This window comes from Nansenia antarctica (assembly GCF_963989245.1).
Source record: "Nansenia antarctica genome assembly, chromosome: 6".
NCBI lineage: Eukaryota > Metazoa > Chordata > Actinopteri > Argentiniformes > Microstomatidae > Nansenia > Nansenia antarctica.
The window spans coordinates 23,980,653-24,000,439 of record NC_137676.1 but is presented as its reverse complement, the minus strand read 5'-3'; the positions used below and the strand labels follow the sequence as shown (position 1 = coordinate 24,000,439).

Genomic DNA, 19,787 nt, shown 5'->3' with positions numbered 1-19,787 from the left:
CCGTATATCTCCTCTGACGATTTTCGTCGTCGAATTCGCTAGCATGCGTTCGTAAATTCGCCCTGGAAATCTGGTTAGCACCCATGGAATGCCTCTTGTCCAATCAAATTACCTGGTCCCTTTATGACGTTGAACCCGGTGTGCGCTCCGGCGCTCTCATAGCGAATTTACGAACGCACCCTGCGGTTTCACTTTCAAGATCTAATTTTTTTGCATTGGAAAACACTTACAGAGTGAACTGTCATAATGAAAACATGACAAAGCCATTTGACTATCTTGTTCATAAACAATGGTGTCAGGACTTTTCATTTTGATGACACTGACAACTGTTGTGCAAATGTTAATAGTGATGTGAGAAATGCACCAAAGCGACTGAGAAAACTGTATTATACACAACAGTGTTGTGTTGTGTATATGTGAGTGAGACTGTGGTCTACAGTGATATACAGAAAAAACATTATATACAATATTATACATATATTTTTGTTGTCAGGACTTGTTTAGTTATTGTCATTTCGCAGAGTCACCTCAATAAAGCAAATGAACAAATGGAACATTTGCGAACAGTTCTGTAACAAAACGCTGTTACTTTTCCTCACACATGTGTAAGTGGAAATCCTTGGCCTTTCCTGTGGTCCTCGCAAATAAACCAGAATAACTCGTTTCTAAAGCCAGCCTCACCACCATAAGACCAGACACTGGGCAGCTGGGCAGAGCACGGGACTGGAAGCTGCTGGCAGACTTGGACAAGAAACTCTGCTTCCCAGCTGAGATCGCAGCCACCAACCTGCGACCAGACCTTGTGCTGTGGTCAGCCTCGCTCAAGCTCGTTTACATCATCGAGCTCACTGTGCCCTGGGAGGGTGCAGTGGAGGAGGCCTACGAGCGGAAGAGGCTGAGGTACACTGAACTCGCAGCAGATGCCCAACAACAAGGCTGGACAGCGAAGGTACGCCCAGTGGAAGTAGGCTGCAGAGGGTTCGTAGCCACCTCAACATCCAGGCTACTCAAGGAGATGGGAGTGCGAGGGAAGACCCACCGGCAGGCAATCAAGGACCTCTCCAGGGCTGCTGAAAAGGGGAGCCAGTGGCTGTGGATGAAGAGAAAGGACTCGACCCGGGCGTTCAAATGAGCTGATCGCATCTAGGGAGTGAACCTGGGACGCTGGGATTCACTGCTGAACCCTCTGGAGGTGTCGTGGGCTTATCAGCGAAACATTCATGAAGGAGGGCGCCCACTTGACAACCCAAAGGATGCCATCGCTCATTTGAACACCACAGAGTCTCATCGGTGCCTTTAGTATGTATGTATCGAGGGATATCAACATCTAGTCCTACATAACAGATCTGATCATCTGGTGAACCAGTGACTGCTGTGAAAGTGCAGCTGGCAACAAGGGAAAGACCTTGCGACAGCATGGAAAGACAGCTGACAGGAGGGAATAGACCCCAACGGGGCCGCCATGGGCTAGCTACCCGTGGCGGCGGGATCCAGCACGAACAGTGTATGGGTCCCACCCAAACTTGGCTACGAAAAATTCTAAGAAGAAAATACCCCCTGAGCCTGCGAGAGCGGGGGCGGAAGATGGCTCATCGGCAGACAACCCGGTAACGAACACAGGAACGGAACAGACTACGAGATTGATGATCAGCATACCTGAGGCTCCGACAGCTACAGCAGGACACACGCTCCAGAACTGCGTATGTGGTTGGACAAAGGTTACTTCCACCCATGGCCTGAAGATACACCAGGGCAAGAAAGGGTGCCTAAAGAAGGGTCAACAGGGAAGTCGCATCGACAGCTACTTTTTGAGAAGCAGGCCGAGTCAGTCGACTGAAGTTCAGCAGCAGGACACACACCACAGTCTGCAGGACATCAACACCCCTGTCCCAGAGGAGGAAGAACAAGGCACAGGAGAGCAACCTGAATCCAACACATCACGACCACCAGCAGAGAAGAAGATCCAGGGGCGAAGGCCATTAGTCAAGTGGCCAAAGTCCTGCAACAAGACGCTGTGGAAGGAGGTCAACACTGATCTCTGCAACATCCTAGAAGGGATCAGAGGCACCACCATGAAGAAGTTGGAGAGAATGGGCAACCTCATCTATGCCTATGGAGTGGAACAGTTCGGAGTGGTCGAAGGCAAACGATCTACTCAGTCAATTCCCACCAAGTCCAGAAGGCAGACAGAAATAGACCGACTAGTCAAGGAGAGGAGGCAGCTGAAGAAGCAATGGAGGAAGGCCACAGAGGAGGAGAAGGAGGGAATAAACCTGCTGCAGGAAGAGATTAAGAGCAGGCTTGCAACACTGAGGAGAGCTGAAAACCTCCTGAAGAGGCGCAGAAGGAAGGAGCAAACAAGATCACGCTTCTACAAAGATCCTTTCAAATTTGTGAAGACTCTCTTCACAAAGGAGAAGAGCGGAAGTCTCTCTGTGGCAAAGGCCCACCTGGAAGAACATCTGAAAAAGGGCTGCACAGATGACCGACACCAGGAAGAGGTCACGCTCCCACCTGACATGCCACCAGTCAATCCACCAGAGCACGAACTAGATATCAGTCCACCCAGGTGGAGTGAAGTAGACAACACTGTGCGTAGAGCAAGGGCCGCGTCAGCTCCAGGTCCCAACGGAGTTCCATACAGGCTCTACAAAAACGCACCAGATGTCCTGAGATTCCTCTGGAAGCTGATGAAAGTTGTGTGGCAAAAGAAGGCGATACCAACGTCCTGGCGGAGAGCCGGAGGGATCCTTATCCCCAAGGAAAAGGACTCAACAGAAATCGGACAGTTCCGGCAGATCAGCCTTCTAAATGTCGAGGGAAAAATCTTCTTCAGCGTGGTCGCTCATAGACTGGCAGGATACCTGCAAAGAAACAACCTGATTGACACGTCAATCCAGAAAGCAGGCATCTCAGGCTTCTCAGGGTGTGTCGAACATGCTAGTGTCATCTGGCATCAGATCCAGGTCGCCAAGAAGGAGGGAACGGACCTCCACGTGGTGTTCCTGGATCTCGCGAATGCCTTTGGCTCAGTCCCTCACAACCTCCTGTGGACAGCCTTCGACTACTTCAGGATCCCACCAGCTCTCACAACCCTTGTCAAGGCCTACTTCCAGGACGTCCAGCTCTGCGTGACCACAGCAGAGTACACCACAGCATGGCAACATCTGGAAGTGGGAATCATGGCCGGCTGCACCATCTCCCCGCTGGCCTTCACCATGGCCATGGAGGTCATTATTCGGGCCTCTCGATGGGTGGTTGGCGGACAGCGAATAAGACCTGGGCTGAGGCTGCCGCCGATCAGAGCCTACATGGATGACCTCACAACACTCACCACGACCAAGGCTTGCACAGTACGGCTACTAAGAAAGCTCCAGGAAAACATTGAGTTGGCTCGCATGAAGATCAAGCCGAGCAAGTCCAGAAGCATCTCCATTGTCAAGGGGAAGTTGTCAGACCACCGCTTCCACATTGGCAAAGAACCCATTCCAACGGTCTCCGAGAAGCCTGTGAAGAGCCTAGGTCGTTGGTATGATGCCTCCCTCAAAGATAAAGAGCAAGTAGAGCAGCTCAGGAAGGAGGTAGCCAGCGGCCTGGAGAACATTGACAGAACCCTGCTTCCTGGCAAGCTGAAGCTCTGGTGCATGCAGTATGGACTACTTCCACGTCTCCTGTGGCCACTAACCCTCTATGAAGTTCCTCTCTCAAAGGTGGAAAAGCTGGAGAGACTGGTCAACTCATATGCAAGGAAGTGGCTTGGCCTTCCCAGGTGCCTCAGCAGCATTGGGCTCTACGGCAAAGGGATGTTACACCTGCCCATTTCCAGTCTGACAGAGGAGTACAAGTGTGCCAAAGTCAGACTGGAGATGATGCTTCTGGATTCGAATGATCCATTTGTAGCCCAAGCTGCCCCCATCCTGGCCACTGGGAGGAAGTGGACCCCATTGGCTGCAACTGAGCAGGCAAAGGCAGCACTCAGACACAGGGACATTGTGGGCCGAGTGCAGGAGGGGAGGAGTGGTCTTGGCCTCGGGATTAGTACACCGGCCTGGAGCAAGGCCAATCCATCTCAGAGACGCAAGCTGGTGGTCCAGGAGGTACGTCGGGAAGAGGAAGCAGGAAGGCGCGCACAAGCTGTGGCGCAGTCAAAGCAAGGGCAGTGGATGGCATGGGAAGGAGTGGAAAAGAGGAAGATCTCCTGGAAAGATCTGTGGGAGATGGAGGCATTCAGAGCGAGCTTCACCATCAGGGCTGCCTACGATGTCCTGCCTTCTCCTGCAAACCTAAACCAGTGGTATGGCGAAGACCCCACGTGCCCTCTATGTCAAAGTCCAGCAACACTGAAGCATATCTTAGTGGGATGCAAGACCAGCCTCACCCAAGGCCGTTACACCTGGCGGCACGACCAGGTGCTAAGGTGTCTTGCAGCAGTGCTGGAAAGTCAACGGACAAGTGTGAACGCCCTTCCTCCCCCATCATCCCGGTGGCAGCCAGCACCATTTGTTCGGGAGGGCGAGGGTCAAGCCAGCCTCACCACCATAAGACCAGACACTGGGCAGCTGGGCAGAGCACGGGACTGGAAGCTGCTGGCAGACTTGGACAAGAAACTCTGCTTCCCAGCTGAGATCGCAGCCACCAACCTGCGACCAGACCTTGTGCTGTGGTCAGCCTCGCTCAAGCTCGTTTACATCATCGAGCTCACTGTGCCCTGGGAGGGTGCAGTGGAGGAGGCCTACGAGCGGAAGAGGCTGAGGTACACTGAACTCGCAGCAGATGCCCAACAACAAGGCTGGACAGCGAAGGTACGCCCAGTGGAAGTAGGCTGCAGAGGGTTCGTAGCCACCTCAACATCCAGGCTACTCAAGGAGATGGGAGTGCGAGGGAAGACCCACCGGCAGGCAATCAAGGACCTCTCCAGGGCTGCTGAAAAGGGGAGCCAGTGGCTGTGGATGAAGAGAAAGGACTCGACCCGGGCGTTCAAATGAGCTGATCGCATCTAGGGAGTGAACCTGGGACGCTGGGATTCACTGCTGAACCCTCTGGAGGTGTCGTGGGCTTATCAGCGAAACATTCATGAAGGAGGGCGCCCACTTGACAACCCAAAGGATGCCATCGCTCATTTGAACACCACAGAGTCTCATCGGTGCCTTTAGTATGTATGTATCGAGGGATATCAACATCTAGTCCTACATAACAGATCAGTTCCATTCACTTGATATAATGGTTGAAGCATGGGGGATGGTAATCTTATTCTTCTTGATAGTCGCAGATCAGCCAAACAAAGGATTTCCATCCCCCACACCTCCCAAGGGGAGCCAAGCGGGTTTCAAACACGGCTCTCAAGCTTACAGCAGTTGTAGGGGCTGACAGGCTGACATTACAGGCAGGGCTAAATTCAAAGGATCTAAAACAATTGTGGCTTGTTTTTCCAATGAAGCCAACAAGGTCTTTGAATTTAGCCCTGCCATGACTAATCTCAAGTATATTGCAGGCAATAGACCTCCATTTATCCCTATACTTGTAGGGCAACTTAGAAACAATAAGCCTGAGGTTTGATGTGCTATCAAGCTCTTCCAGATAGTGCAAGTCTTGCATGGCATTGTTGCATCCTCTCAAATACAGTGCATAGGCCTGTAGTGACTTTCCATCTTCAGCCTTTATGCTTGGCCAGTTCAAGGCTTTATTTATATATATAATAACGTATGCATGTATGTAACGAGACTGCGGGAGTTTTCATTACTAACGAATGAAAGTTGATTATCATTATAAAAAAATAACTGTAATATATATTGCAATGTTGTCCCTTTCACACATAGTTCCAAGTAATTTCCTTGGAATCCCAAGCTGTGTTGACCAGGTATCGAGACACAACAGCAGGGGAGGGGTGGGGGAAGGGAGGGGAGGGAGGGGTTACATCACCCTCTGTAGAACATCTTCTATCTAATCGGCGCACTGTGCTAAAATGCAATGCAAACAAAACAACACAGGACAGACAGCAGTGCAGTGATGCGTTTTATATTATATTCTTTGAACAACAGAACGGGACAGGCGCCAGAAACTGCCATAATATACCATACATATATCTGCCATATATCGTACCTCCGTTTTATATTGAGAAATATGATGATAAATACATATAGGGCGGAGGTATGCTATGTGGTGTGTGGCTAGATATTTTCATGTAGCACTGTGACTGCGGGGGAACCCGATGTCTTTGTTCATTGATCGGAAACGATCGAGAGCCATCAACCCTCCCCCATCAAGCGCATGTCTTATTGAGTCAACACGAGTTGACTCGCTGGAACGAGACAGACTGATACACACCACACCTCTGCCATATCATACATCGGTCCCACATGTATTTATTTACCATCATATTTTTCAATATAAAACGGTATGATATGGCAGATATATATGGTAGCCTACATTGCAGTCGTCCCGCAGTTCTAGTAGATCGCCGACATCATGTTATTTGATGTACATTTCACGGCAAGATAATTCCGATTTGTGGCAAACACCCAACAATTGTTCGTTCACTAAACATTATAACATGAACACAGTTATAGCACCAGTTCCTAGCACCTAGTTTCCTAGCACCAGGGGAGCCCCCCCTCCCAAATTTCGTTGTTTGGTACCTGTACTATATCAATGACAAATAAAGACCATTCATTCATTCATTCATTCAAACAATGACAGTTACAGTCTCGCTCAAACTGTAGCGAGATTAGGAGACTACTAATTGAGAAAAAGAAAAGAAAATACATGAAAGAAAGGAGAGAAAGAGTACAGAATGATAAATCCGCTAATGTGTGTAATGAAAAGTGTGACAATGTTGAAAGACATGATGTCATAATCAAAATATAAAACCTGGTTGGATAAAATAAGATTCTGTTGTGATTGTGTTGACATTGTTGTGATGTCAAAAGAGATCTTGGTTATGTAATGTGTAAAGTGGAGAGGAGATTGATCGGAACTGCGGGAGTTTTCATTACTAACGAATGATGGTTGATTATTATTATACAAAAATAATAGTAATAAATATTGCAATATTGTGTTATCATAGTTATGAGCTTCACAGTGATAACGTCTGTTTATTTGTCGTGAACTTCACGCCGGCCGTGCCCGTAACATCAGCAGACAATCGACTGCTGTAAGCTTGTAAGCGTTGAAACCTGCTTGGCAGCTTTGAAACCCGCTTGGCAGCTTTGAAACCCGCTTGGCTCGCTCATGAATTGGCAGCTATTGTTTGCTAATGGGAAACGATCAATAAGATTACCCTCCCCCGTGTATCAACCATCAAGTGATTGTAACTCACTTTAGAAACTAGTTCTTAGCCTACACGTTTCTTTGTCAAATACATGCTCTGCATGTTTCTCTAAAATGCATAAAGTTCCTATAAGCAGAGAAGTGGGGAAATTATTAGAGCAATCTGATATGAAGCTTGAGTCAGCTGAGAACGAACTATGGAACAGATTAAATGCTATATATGGAGAGGAGATTGATTGAGACTGCGGGAGCTTTACTAATGAATGAAAGTTGATTATCATTATTAAAAAAGAATAGTAATAAATATTGCAATATTGTGTTATCATAGTTATGAGCTTCACACAGTCTGTTTATTTGTCGTGAACTTCACGCCGGCCCTAACATCAGCAGACACATGAACACAGTGAGGATTCAAACCAACAAAAATAATTAATACACATCATTTCATTTATAATGTGCAGTAAACAAACAAAATAATGTATACTCTCTGCAATTGGCTACTATACAATGGTGCCAAAATCAACTATCCAAATATGAATCTGCGTATATCTATGTACAACCTTGATTGAACCAAGATTCATAGACAGATTGTCCCTTTTGCATATCATCATAATAGGCATTCGTGTCATCATGTTCTTTACACATTACATAACCAAGATTTATTTTGCAATCACAACAATGTCAACACAATCACAACATAATCTTATTTAATCCAATCAGGTTGTATATATAATCTATATATATAATCTATATATTGGTTTCAATATACCTCCATAGCAGTCTACAGTCTAATTTAGCTATATATATAATTACATTATGAGAACATCAGTATTTTTACGCCTTTGGTTGTATTGTCTGAACGAACATTGATTGGGAGACATACTGTACAGTTGATCATTTTCATAACTGTCTGCACATATACATATCTTATTTTGATTGTTATTGTAGCCTATATATAAACACAAATATCAGTCTTATGCACTGTGTCTCATTCAGCACTGAAGCCTGAATTTGAGCACAGTGTGTGCCCCCTTGCTACCTCTGCTGATATAAAAGAGAATTGCAGGCTTGGAGAAAAAGATGGCAGCCACAAATACACAGACACACACAGAAATACTGCTAAAACGCTTTATACTAACTCGATTTTGAAAATGTAAAAATGCTGGGTGGTAGAACGCACATATCTAGGAAAAGTCATGAAAGGAGGGTCCTGAAATGTGATCGAGTGCAAAGGTAGAATTTTTTTTGTACTCACTGGTGCTGTTTAACACCTCACGGCTGTTCTAGTGTTAAACCGCTAGGGGCGCGTGTGCAACAGCTGTGTTTTCATTGGTCTTTGAGACTAAAACAACCTTAAACTTTAAGGTTTAAAGTAAAGTAACTTGTTGGAAAAGGAAACAAATCTTTCATGATCTTTAATAGCTGCGGGTGAGAGCCGGGTTAAGAAGCCCGTTTTTGTAAATATACGATTTGATTTGTACGGTATTGAGTGATTTGATTTGTATGGTATTATGGAATATCGTGTATGTGTGTAAAATTCGGTATTAGAGGAAGACGTACTCTAATAGTGTCTATATGAAAAAGTGTAGACTGCCAGAAACAAACTGTTTCCCCAGAGGTTAGACAAAGGGTTGTTAAATTGACCCCCCTGCTTTCTGCCCTCTGGCCTTTTCAAACATAGGCTACAGACACGCAGGGAAGCTGAATTTGATTGTTACATTAATCATCCCTTACAGATAAAGATAAATTCATACACATAGACTGTAGTATTTTAAAGATAGAGATAAAGTGAATTGATCATCGGGGTATTTTAAATAGTTTAAAGTTACGGTTAAAACATTCATAGACTAGGAAAAGAAGCGCTTACAGCCATTACACACGGAGACTCGCGCATGCGCATTGCAGGCGCATTCCACACACACACAGAGAGCGCGAAGCGCACTGAATCTAAGTGAATACTGTAGTGCTGAGAGACGGTACCCATACTTTTAATTTCAACCCCTCTCTCTCTGTGATAAAGTTGTGATCGCAGAATCACGAAAGCTTAAGCATTGTTTGTTAAAAGTAAAAGATAGATTGTGAGTTTTAGGTAAGATTCAAAGAGAGTCGTTCTGTGAGACAGCTGTTGGCTGCCTCCAGCACAGAAGGATTTATGACACCCAATAAAACGGCTCTATACGATTATATAATGAATAATTCTAACTAATCATTCATTCCTTTCACTTAACAGTTGATTTATTTACAGGTTGTAATTAATATTTGTAATTTACATCTTTTATTTTAGTTAGAGGGTCCACAGCTTTTGATTAAGGAATAGCAGAATAGTACATATTTGATAGTTGAGCAGTAAAAGGGTTTTTGTAGATCAGTGAATACTTAGGTGTTGACCAGTCTTTGTTGTTTAATAATTGTGTTGACTAGAACTGTAATTAGTATTGAATGAGTAATTAAGTGACATATATTCATAAACAATTAGGAAAAACATTTAAGTATAAAGTACTTACACAGAGGATTAGATTTAAGTTAATACTGCACTGACATACACAAGAGGCAAATCTGTTATTCTGAGTTGTAGGGTTCTGTGTGGACAGTTAATACAGTTAAATTGGACTAGCATTTGTGACACAGCCCAATGAAAAGGGCTACCTGTAGGCGAAATAATTTTTCTGTTTTTTACATGTGCTTAAACTACAGATTGTAAGCTTTCAAATGATGCATCATACATTGAAATCGGAAACAAATTGAAGATGACATGAGTATTTGAAAGTTGCTACACCGGAAATCACTAAGCACAGAAAATCCCCATCAAAGATAATGAATCCCCATCAAACAACAAGAAACGAAGTCATTGTGTTATAGATTACACTTATTTAATGAACGTAAAACTGTTCGGAAAAATAACGAGTGGGTACTTCACATCTTCGAGTTGAATGTTAGCTAAAAAAACGAAAATCTGAAAAAAAAAAAAAAAACTTTAAAGACGAATTTGACGTCTTTCTCATTTCCGAGAGGTGTCCAGAAACACCAGGAGCAGTCACATTTGTTTAGCAAACAAGGCAATAAGGAGGTGGGTTGTAAGAAAAGTACACCTTATAGAATATTTTCAGCATATTGAGCAGTAGAAATCAATCAGCTTAAGATGGGGGCAAATTCAACTAAGATGTTAAAAGATATTAGTGAACATAGTGGAATATTGGCTACTTTATCCCCTATGGCTATAGTAGAACAAATGAATCCTCTTGTTAAGGTAATTAACAAAATATCAACGAAATGGAATAGTCGTTGGGCAGACATTGAACAGCCGTGGCCGAAAGAGGGCACCTTTGACTTACAAGTAATTGCAACATTGGAAATAGTTATCAATGTGCACAAGGCACATCAAAAAGGAAAGATTAGATCAGAGAAACGCAGGTTAGAGTTAGCTATTTTAGATCTATTTAAGGTAGAGGGGCAGAAAATAGCATTAGCTTGGGATGAGAAAACAGCAGAAATGGGAACGGAAAAGAAAAATGAATTGGCCAAAACACTTGAGGAGAAATTGAACATTCCATTCACAAACATGTGTCCAGTCTCCAGTCCCCCTCCATATGCTAAGGCACTGGAGGACCATTCCCAGAAGAAGAAGAAGAAGGAGCCAAGGGGAAAAGGGGAGGACAAGAGTGACAAGGAAGATGACAGCGAAGATGGCAGTGAAGACTCAAGTGATGACGACAATGCAGATGGAGGCTACAACGCTCAGGTCAGGAAGATGATAGCCACAGCCGAAAAGAAAGGTGGGAGAAGACGCCGGGAGAAAGCGGAAAGAGAGGAAGAAAGACACCACAGACGGCTGAAGGAGCAACGAGAAAGGGAGGAAGAGGAAGATTGTCATCGAATGTCATCAAATACATTAAAGAACTGTCCAGTGCTGATTCGGGGTAACAAGATGGAATATCATCCTTGGAATCATACAGATCTGTCTGAAGTGATAGAAAAGCTCCCAGTCCTGGAAGATGGTGGCCACCCGTGGACTACTGAGGTAGACGTGAGACTGACAGGAACGCAAGCAGCGATGGGAGACCTGAAAAGACTCTTAGCTTTTATTGCAGGTTTGGATACAATGCAGGAAATATTGATGAAGGCAGGACTTCATAAATATATCAACACATCAGTTTATGACCCAGAGCTCTTCGCAGCAAACAGAGGCAGGCTGTGGAAGGCAATCAGAGAGACTTACCCTACTCACATTCACCCAGACAATATCATTGTGAAGCCACTAGGGGGAGATGAGAATCCCAGGGGTTTTGTTGCCCGTGTGCACTCTCAATGGAGGAGTGTGACAGGGAAGGACGCTGAAGATAACCCCTTAGAAAAATCCATAATCAGGGAAAAACTACAAGAAGGGCTTCCTACCCCAGTTAAGGATAAGCTAGCAGAAGTGGTGGGGCTACGACACATGAACAAAGCTGTTTATATAGACCACGTAGCTCATCAAGTTGAGTTATATCGAAAGAATATTCAGATACAGAAGACACAAGATGAAGAGTCACTCAGAATATTGACTCATGTGCAATTGACTGAAAGCAAGAGGAACATAGAGGGAGTGCAGGCTTTAGCTCTACAGGTCCCATCTCAGCCACAAGGGGGGTATCCTGCTACTTACCAGCCATACCCACAGGGGCCACCAGGGGTGCAAGCGGTTCCATACCAGCCATACACACAGCCTGGCCAAGGACCACCACCAGGGGGATGGACAGCAGCAGGGATGAAGATTCTAGGACCATGTTACCAATGCGGCCAAAATGGACATCTAGCCTGTACCTGCTACAACAGGCCCCAAGGGGGCGCAGGGGGGAGCCAAGGAGGAGGATATTGGCCTCCTGCTACACCTGCTCCAGGAGTGATGAACCCTTACGGAGGCCCAGCAGCTGGGCTATAGGGGTGCCCAGAAGATCCGAGTGGTAGGTGCCAGCTGGTGGTGACAAAGAAGCCTGAAGACGCCACGTACCTTCCTATGTCTGGAGAATATGTGAAGACAATCGGATTTGAGGGAATTAAACAGCTGATTCCTACAACTGAGCTTGTAGACTTAGAGTACAAGGGACAGAGAGCAACTCTGTCAATACTTGTGTCAGAACACATGCCAACAGGGTTGCTAGGGAGAGATGCTCTATGCCAATTGAACTGTACAGTAAAATGCACACCTGACAGCTGTCAGGTGACGGTGCCATCCGGTGCTCAGATTCCATCGACAGCCAGAGTGATTAAGCATAGAACAGACCTACAAGCTTTGCCTTTAAAGGGAGCTGATATAGAATATTGGGTTGATGGGTCTTGTTACCGGGTAGGAGAAACTTTGTGCGCTGGGTATTCCTTAGTTAAAGCACAGAATTCAAAGTTTATTGTGGAACAGGCTGAGGCAGTTCCTCAGCCTTGCTCAGCTCAGTTGGCTGAGTTTATTGCCCTCACAGAAGCATGCAACTTAGGAACCGGACGGAGAGTGACAGTGTACACCGACTCTGCCTATGCACATAATGTTTGTCATTTTAATGGAGCTGTATGGAGGGGGCGGGGTTTTAAGAGAACTGATGGTACGCCTATACAGCACCACGCACAGATCATGAAGCTGTTACAAGCCATGATGAAGCCAAAGGAATTAGCCATAGTGAAGTGTGCCGCACACAGGTCTGAATCATCACATGTCACACAAGGTAACAGGGCTGCAGAGGATGCAGCCAAAGCCATTACAGGAGCAGACAAGGCAGGTAAAGTTCTTCTGGTCGCACATGAAGTACAATTACAGGGCATGGTCACACTTGAGGATTTATTGATGTTACAGAGTAGAGCAACTACGTTAGACAAGAACGTTTGGCTAGCAAGGGGGGCAAGTCAGGATGACACAGGTCTATGGAGGAATCATGAGGGGTTGGTTGTAGCACCCTCAGATTTATTAGGCATGTTAATACGGGAAGCTCATGGATTAGCACATGTGGCTAGGGGGGAGGTAAGACGCAAGATCAACAAGGAATATGGGTTTTGGAGTCCATATTTGATGGAACAGATTGACCATGCTTTAGGTCAATGTGGGGTTTGTTGGAGAAACAACATCAGAGTGGGTACACCAGTGGTGTCTGGGCATATCCCTACCCCATTTGGGCCACGGGTGGTGGACAGGGGGGTGGATGTACAGAGTAGGCAGGATGTTGTGCCAACAGGTGCCGAGGTTCCCAGAGAACCTGAGAAGGAGGAGCTACGAGGAGATGCTGTGGTGTTGCCAGAGCCAGTGACATTACCGGCAATGCCTGAAACCGAGGGGACAGTGGAAAGCTGTCCAGATGCCAATGAACCAGAAACCAACGAAGCAGAGAGTGTTGACAGTCTGGAGGTCCAGCCTGGGAGTGTCCAAAGCCTGGACACCTGTGCTACTGGGGATGCTGGCGAGTGCCTGCATTATGCTTCAGATGATGCTGAGGGCGACTCCCCAGACCTTGATCAGCGTGGGAGGGGACCAGACGACTGCCTGAACCTGAATGACACTGACGGACGACGACCAGTTAGGAAGAGATTAAAGACTATGCATAGGGTAGTGAAGCAGCAGATAAAAGGGAATGACGGGAATGGACAGCAGATGATAGCATGGCTGGAAACGGTCTTAGGGGCATGGGAAACTTATTTTGCTAAGATAGGAGCACCTATTATAGCAGACATGATTTTTGACTTTCTTAGGAGACAGGGCCTCATTGACTGTTTTTGGAAAATCAGTCACTCAGTCCACGTTGATGAACTTTTCAGAAGACTAGTCCTCACCTGAGGTTATGCATTAATGCATTCCCTTTGTCCTGTGCTTACTGTTGGGGAATTATGTGTTATGATAACTGAATGTCATTATTTGTGTATTGTTTGTTTATTTCTATATCGTATGTGATTGATGTCAGTTGAGAAGTGATGTGGTGGTTATGCAAAGATAGGAAAGAAGTTCTGTTCCTAGCGCAACGAAGAAAAAGCTCCTGACTAGGAAAGGTTATCAATCTGAGACAGTGGTAAAGGTTGTTCTGAAGATGCAAGAAACAAGAAGACGTCGGTCGTTGGAAGTTTTTGTGTTGAAATATGTATGATGTACTGTGTTTAGATTAATTTGTATTGTTATTTTTAGGATTCTTTTTTTATTGTTGATTGTTTTGTATTTGGTTTATATGATGTTTTTGGTTGCTGGTACTGGTGCTGGGTTGGTCTGTGTTATTATGTTTCTTGTGTTGTGTTTTGGTGTAGTTTTTCTGTCTGTTGTTGTTTATTTTTTAAAAAAAATCTTTGGTTTCTTAGTTGCAGTATGTGGGGTTTTGTGTTTTTGGATGGATGATGGATGGATGGATGGATGGACTTGATTTGTCATTGCTACAGTACAGGTACCAAACAACGAAATTTAGGAGGGGTGGCTCCCCTGGTGTTAGGAAAGGGAAAAAAAAAACATTTTAGAAAAAGCATAAAATCACAAGAAGGTAAGGAGCTGGTTTACATAAATAAAGGCTATGTACACAATCCACTGTACTATACTGCACAGATAGTCAACTAGGGTTGTCATATTGCACAAAAGTATTTTTTCACGTTATTTTAAAGTGTCACAGTTTGCAGGCTTGAAATGTACATGTTTGTGCCTCAGCACTAGCTACCATACAATCCGTCCGGACTGTCCTGGGCCCAGAACTTAGGCCTTTGCTGTGTTCAGGGCCTTGACAGCCCTGTGGTAGAAGCAGTTCTTCAGTCTGTTTGTCTTAGCGGCCGGGGTCCTGTACCTCTTATTCGAGGGCAGCCTGATAAAGTGTTCGTGCCCAGGGTGGGTCGGGTCCCTGGAGATCTTGGAGGCCTTCCTGAGACAGCGTATGTTGTACAGCTCTTCCAGAGAGGGGAGGGGGGCGCCGGTGATCTTCTGTGCTGTTCTCACGACTCTCTGTAGCGCGTTTCTCTCCGCTGTTGTGCAGCTGTGGAACCAGTTGCAGATGCCGTAGGTGAGGATGCTCTCCACTGCACCAGTATCTCCTGCTTGTTGTGTTCTTTCCTGAGGCATCTCAGGGTGTATAGCCGCTGTTGTGCCCTCTTGATGGTGCCTTTTGTGTTGTCCTTCCAGGCCAGGTCATCCCGCATGTGATGTCCCAGGAATCGGAGGGTTGAGACTCTCTCCACGCTCTCTCCGTCGATGAGCAGGGGCTGGATCTCGGACTTTTTCCTCCTGAAGTCTACGATGAATTCCTGGGTCTTTGACTTGTTTAGCAGCAGGTTGTTAACCTTGCACAGCTTGCTCAGTTGCTCTACCTCATCCCTGTACGCCGCCTCGTCCCCCCCCGAGATACATCCCACCACGGTGGTGTCGTCTGCAAACTTTACGATGTAGTTGCTGGGGTGGACGGGGGTGAAGTCGTGGGTGTAGAGGTTGTAGAGGATGGGGCTTAGCACGCAGCCCTGGGGGGACCCAGTGCTGAGGCTGAGGGCTGTGGAGGTGTGGGGGCCCACCCGCACCCTCTGGGGGCGGTCGGTCAGGAAGTCCTTGATCCACGCACATATAGAGTGTGATAGACCCAGGTCTAGTAGTTTGGTCACTAGCCTGTCTGGAAGGATGGTGTTGAAGGCGGAGCTGAAGTCCACGAAGAGTAGTCTCGCGTAGCTGTTTCCCCTCTCCAGGTGGGATAGAGTGGCGTGGAGAGTCGTCGCTATGGCGTCCTCTGTGGACCTGTGGGCTCTGTAGGCGAACTGGTATGGATCCAGGTTGGGCGGGAGGCGTGTGAGTATGTGGGCCCGGACTAGTTTCTCGAAGCACTTCATGATGATTGGTGTGAGTGCCACCGGGCGGTAGTCGTTTAGGCAGCTCACCGTGCTTTTCTTCGGGACTGGGATGATAGTTGAGGTTTTCAGGCAGGGTTGTTTTTGTTTTGTGGTCGTTTAGTTTCGGAACACCCTCTGGGGGAATATGTAGTTTATTTGTACTTAATAATGGGCCTATATGTTTGCTATGAAGAAATGTCTCCTGACTGTGGGGTTAGGGCAAGGTATTTATGACCTCCTGGCCTCTCCCCCTTGACCTGATAGGACCACTGGCTGTGACTGCATTTTGACTTTGTTTATAAGTAAGGGTGTGGGCTCTGAGAGGGTCTCTTCTCTCCCACCTCTTGACCAAGCAGCTCTCTCTCTCTCTCTCTCTCTCTCTCTACCAGGCCGCTCCTCTCTGGCCCTCTCTCTCTCTCTCTCTCTACCAGGCCGCTCCTCTCTGGCCCTCTCTCGCTCTTCTCTCCCACCTCTTGACCAAGCAGCTCTCTCTCTCTCTCTCTCTACCAGGCCGCTCCTCTCTGGCCCTCTCTCTCTCTCTCTCTACCAGGCCGCTCCTCTCTAGCCCTCTCTCTCTCTTCTCTCCCACCTCTTGACCAAGCAGCTCTCTCTCTCTCTCTCTCTCTCTACCAGGCCGCTCCTCTCTGGCCCTCTCTCTCTCTCTCTACCAGGCCGCTCCTCTCTGGCCCTCTCTCTCTCTCTCTCTGTGCCTGACCAAGCAGCTCCTCTCTGTCCCCCTCCCCCTCTCTCTCCTCTCTCTCTCTCTCTCTTTCTCTGCCAGACCAGCGTCCAGCTTTGATGTCTGTATACTTTTGTATTTTGAATAAATGGTCTTAACCTGCTCAATAACTATTCTTCATTTTAGTAGCCAACAGGTTAGAAATATACAACAGACGTCTTTTTTACAGCGAAATAAGGTCCGTCCGTCTGGCCCTTATTTCCACTGAATATAGCCGTTCTAATATCCTCCATTTTAAACCTCCATTAGCTAAAATATGTAATTTTGGCTTTACAAGTGTTAACATGTCATTTTATGAAGTTTTAATATGTTTTCAGGCGAGAAAGTAACCACATATATTCCCAAAATGTGTCCAGTTTACCAAAATAACCCGTTTATATATCTGATCTGACGATTTTTTGCGTCTTCTGTTCGCTAGCTGCGTTCGTAAATTCGCCCTGGAAATCTGATCAGCACTCATGGAATGCCTCTTGTCCAATCAAATTACCTGGTCCCTTTATGACGTTGCACCCAGTGTGCACTCCGGCGCTCTCAGAGCGATTTTACGAACGCACCCTACGTTGCTTACCTTCACTTACGGAGTTCGGCAGAAATATTGTAACATAATTACAACAGGTTGTAAAATGATTTGGGGGGCCAATATCGTTAGCTAGCTCAAGTAACTAGCTTACTATATTGTTGTCTTAACAGTTGGTAAAATAACATGATTAAAATAAATATATATGACCAATAACATATCGTGGGCAAGCACTACAACCAAATTGTCCGCTACAAGCAGTCAAATACTAAGTGAACATGTGTGTAAGACACAAATAAACTTGGATTTCATGCATTTCAAGTGGCATATTTGTAATCATGACGACGTAGCCTTGTCTAAGAATGCATTTCACCATGTTAATTCCCAGTATAGTGAAAATACCACCGCTCATCCGTGATCAGACTTAGCTGGGGTGCTGCAGCTGAAGAGTATCAAATAGAGTGCAAAAAAGCGGCATCTGCACACTCAAATCTGTGCAAAAAACGATGTTTATTGCAAGCTTTTGGTCCCCAGGCTATCGGACGATATAAACAACAGCTGTATTATTGACAATTTACAGCCTAAACTTTCTATAACCTCAAAATCAAGTAGCCCATTCGGCGGTAACCCACCCCATCTGGCAACCCTGGACGCAACCCTGCAACCCTGGACGCAAAATGCATTTTGGGGATCTAGTATGCCAAAAGTGTCCATCGTAACAGACTTCAATTTTCCCGGAAGTATTGCTCGCATACTACATTTCTCGCATACTCAAATCTCGCATACTGTACAAGGTGAACGCACTACATACTCAAAATCTACGTCATATCTAGTATGAGTAGTATGCTAGTATGCTATTCCGAACACAGCCAATGAGCAGTTTAACATAGGCGTGTATGGGTATGCGTCATGGGTCCGAAGTTCACAGTTCACTAGGTACACACGTACCTATGTACACATGTAACACAGGTATCTATAACACACGTACCTATGTACACACTAGGGGTGCAACGGTTCTCGGTTTTTTTACGGACGGTACGGTTTGCGTTCCACGGCTCAATTCACTAGTGAACCGTGACGGTTTTCGGTTTTCGTTTTTTTTTTTTTTTTTTTTTTTTTTTTTTTTTAACCTTTATTTTACCAGGAAGTCACATTGAGATTAAAACCTCTTTTACAAGAGAGACCTGGCCAAGACAGGGTCAAAATAGTAGCTTAAAAAAACTGTTCAGATAACAAGACAGGACATAAGACAGTGGCAACAATACAATAGACAAACAATGGTAGGGGTATTTACAAGGTGATTAAAACATTGAGAAGTCTAACCAAAGCAGGTACAGCGAGCGGTGACCACATCCTTTAATCTACGCTTGAAGATACTTATGGAAATAAGGGCCTCTAATTTAAAAGTAGTCTGTAGGTCATTCCAAGACCAAGGGCCATAATAAGACAAGCTTGCCCTTCCAACATTGTTCATGATAAGTGGCACCTTGTATTGTAGCCATCTACGAGACCTGAGACCCGAGCCACTCGGTATAGGGATGAACTTCAGGCCCAGATAATTCGGTAAGAAGCCAGAGATGATTTTAAACACAAGAGTGTACCAGTGTTGGAGCCTTCTGACAGAAAGAGATGGCCATCCAACCAGACTATACAGTGTACAGTGATGGGTCCTGAAGGCACTATTGGTGATGTATCTTAGAACCGAATGATACAGGGGGTCTAGCTTGGATAAAGTGGACAGAGAAGCAAACCTATATACTGTATCACCATAATCCAATTGTGAAAGGAAAAGGGCGGAGACAAGACGTTTTCTGGAAGCCAAGGAAAAGCAAGATTTAAATCTATACAGGAAGCCCACTGTACGCTTAAGCTTTATGGCGAGAAGATCAATTTGGCCGCGTTCGTAAATTAGCTCTGAGAGCGCCGGAGCGTCCACGTGAATGCCTCGAACGCGGCCTTTGGTCAGAGGTCGAGTTGGTCTGGAACGTTTGTTTCTGAACCGAACCGTACCGAAAACCGTGACCCAAAATACCGAACCGTACCGAACCGTGGGCCAACTGAACCGTTGCACCCCTAGTACACACGTATCTATAACACACGTACCTATGCTTGGCAGGTGACGGTTCAACGGTTGAACTGGAGCCGCGGTTAGCGGCTGGAGAGAAGCAGGAACACTAGAAGACAGGACCACAGTGTTATGATCAATAACTGTCCGCACCTTGGATAACAGTCAACACTTTATTGTCTTCACACATCGCCATCTTGCACTCCAACAACACGTTTTAACGGGGTTACCCCACTAACTTCCGGTGCCTCTTAAAGGCGCAGTCCCACATACATAACATTTACCCCCCCCCACAGGAACCAGAAGAACACAACATTATAATTATCAAACTTTTTTAACCTTGATGAACTGGGTAGACTGCCAGTCACCAGCATAGCCATGTGGGTTATTCTGCCACTGAACAGGCT

General features: G+C 45.9%; 1 protein-coding gene across 1 annotated transcript in view; it reads right to left on the bottom strand.

Annotated features, from left to right (window-relative positions):
- smpdl3a (sphingomyelin phosphodiesterase acid like 3A) overlaps positions 1-19,576 on the bottom strand; it is a gene marked incomplete at both ends in the record, with an annotated part of 48,486 nt that extends 28,910 nt beyond the window's left edge. The window contains 1 exon segment of the mRNA XM_080534311.1: positions 19,534-19,576. Within this exon segment, the coding sequence (XP_080390437.1) occupies positions 19,534-19,576 (43 nt within the window).
- Between the last annotated feature and the right edge of the window lie 211 nt (positions 19,577-19,787).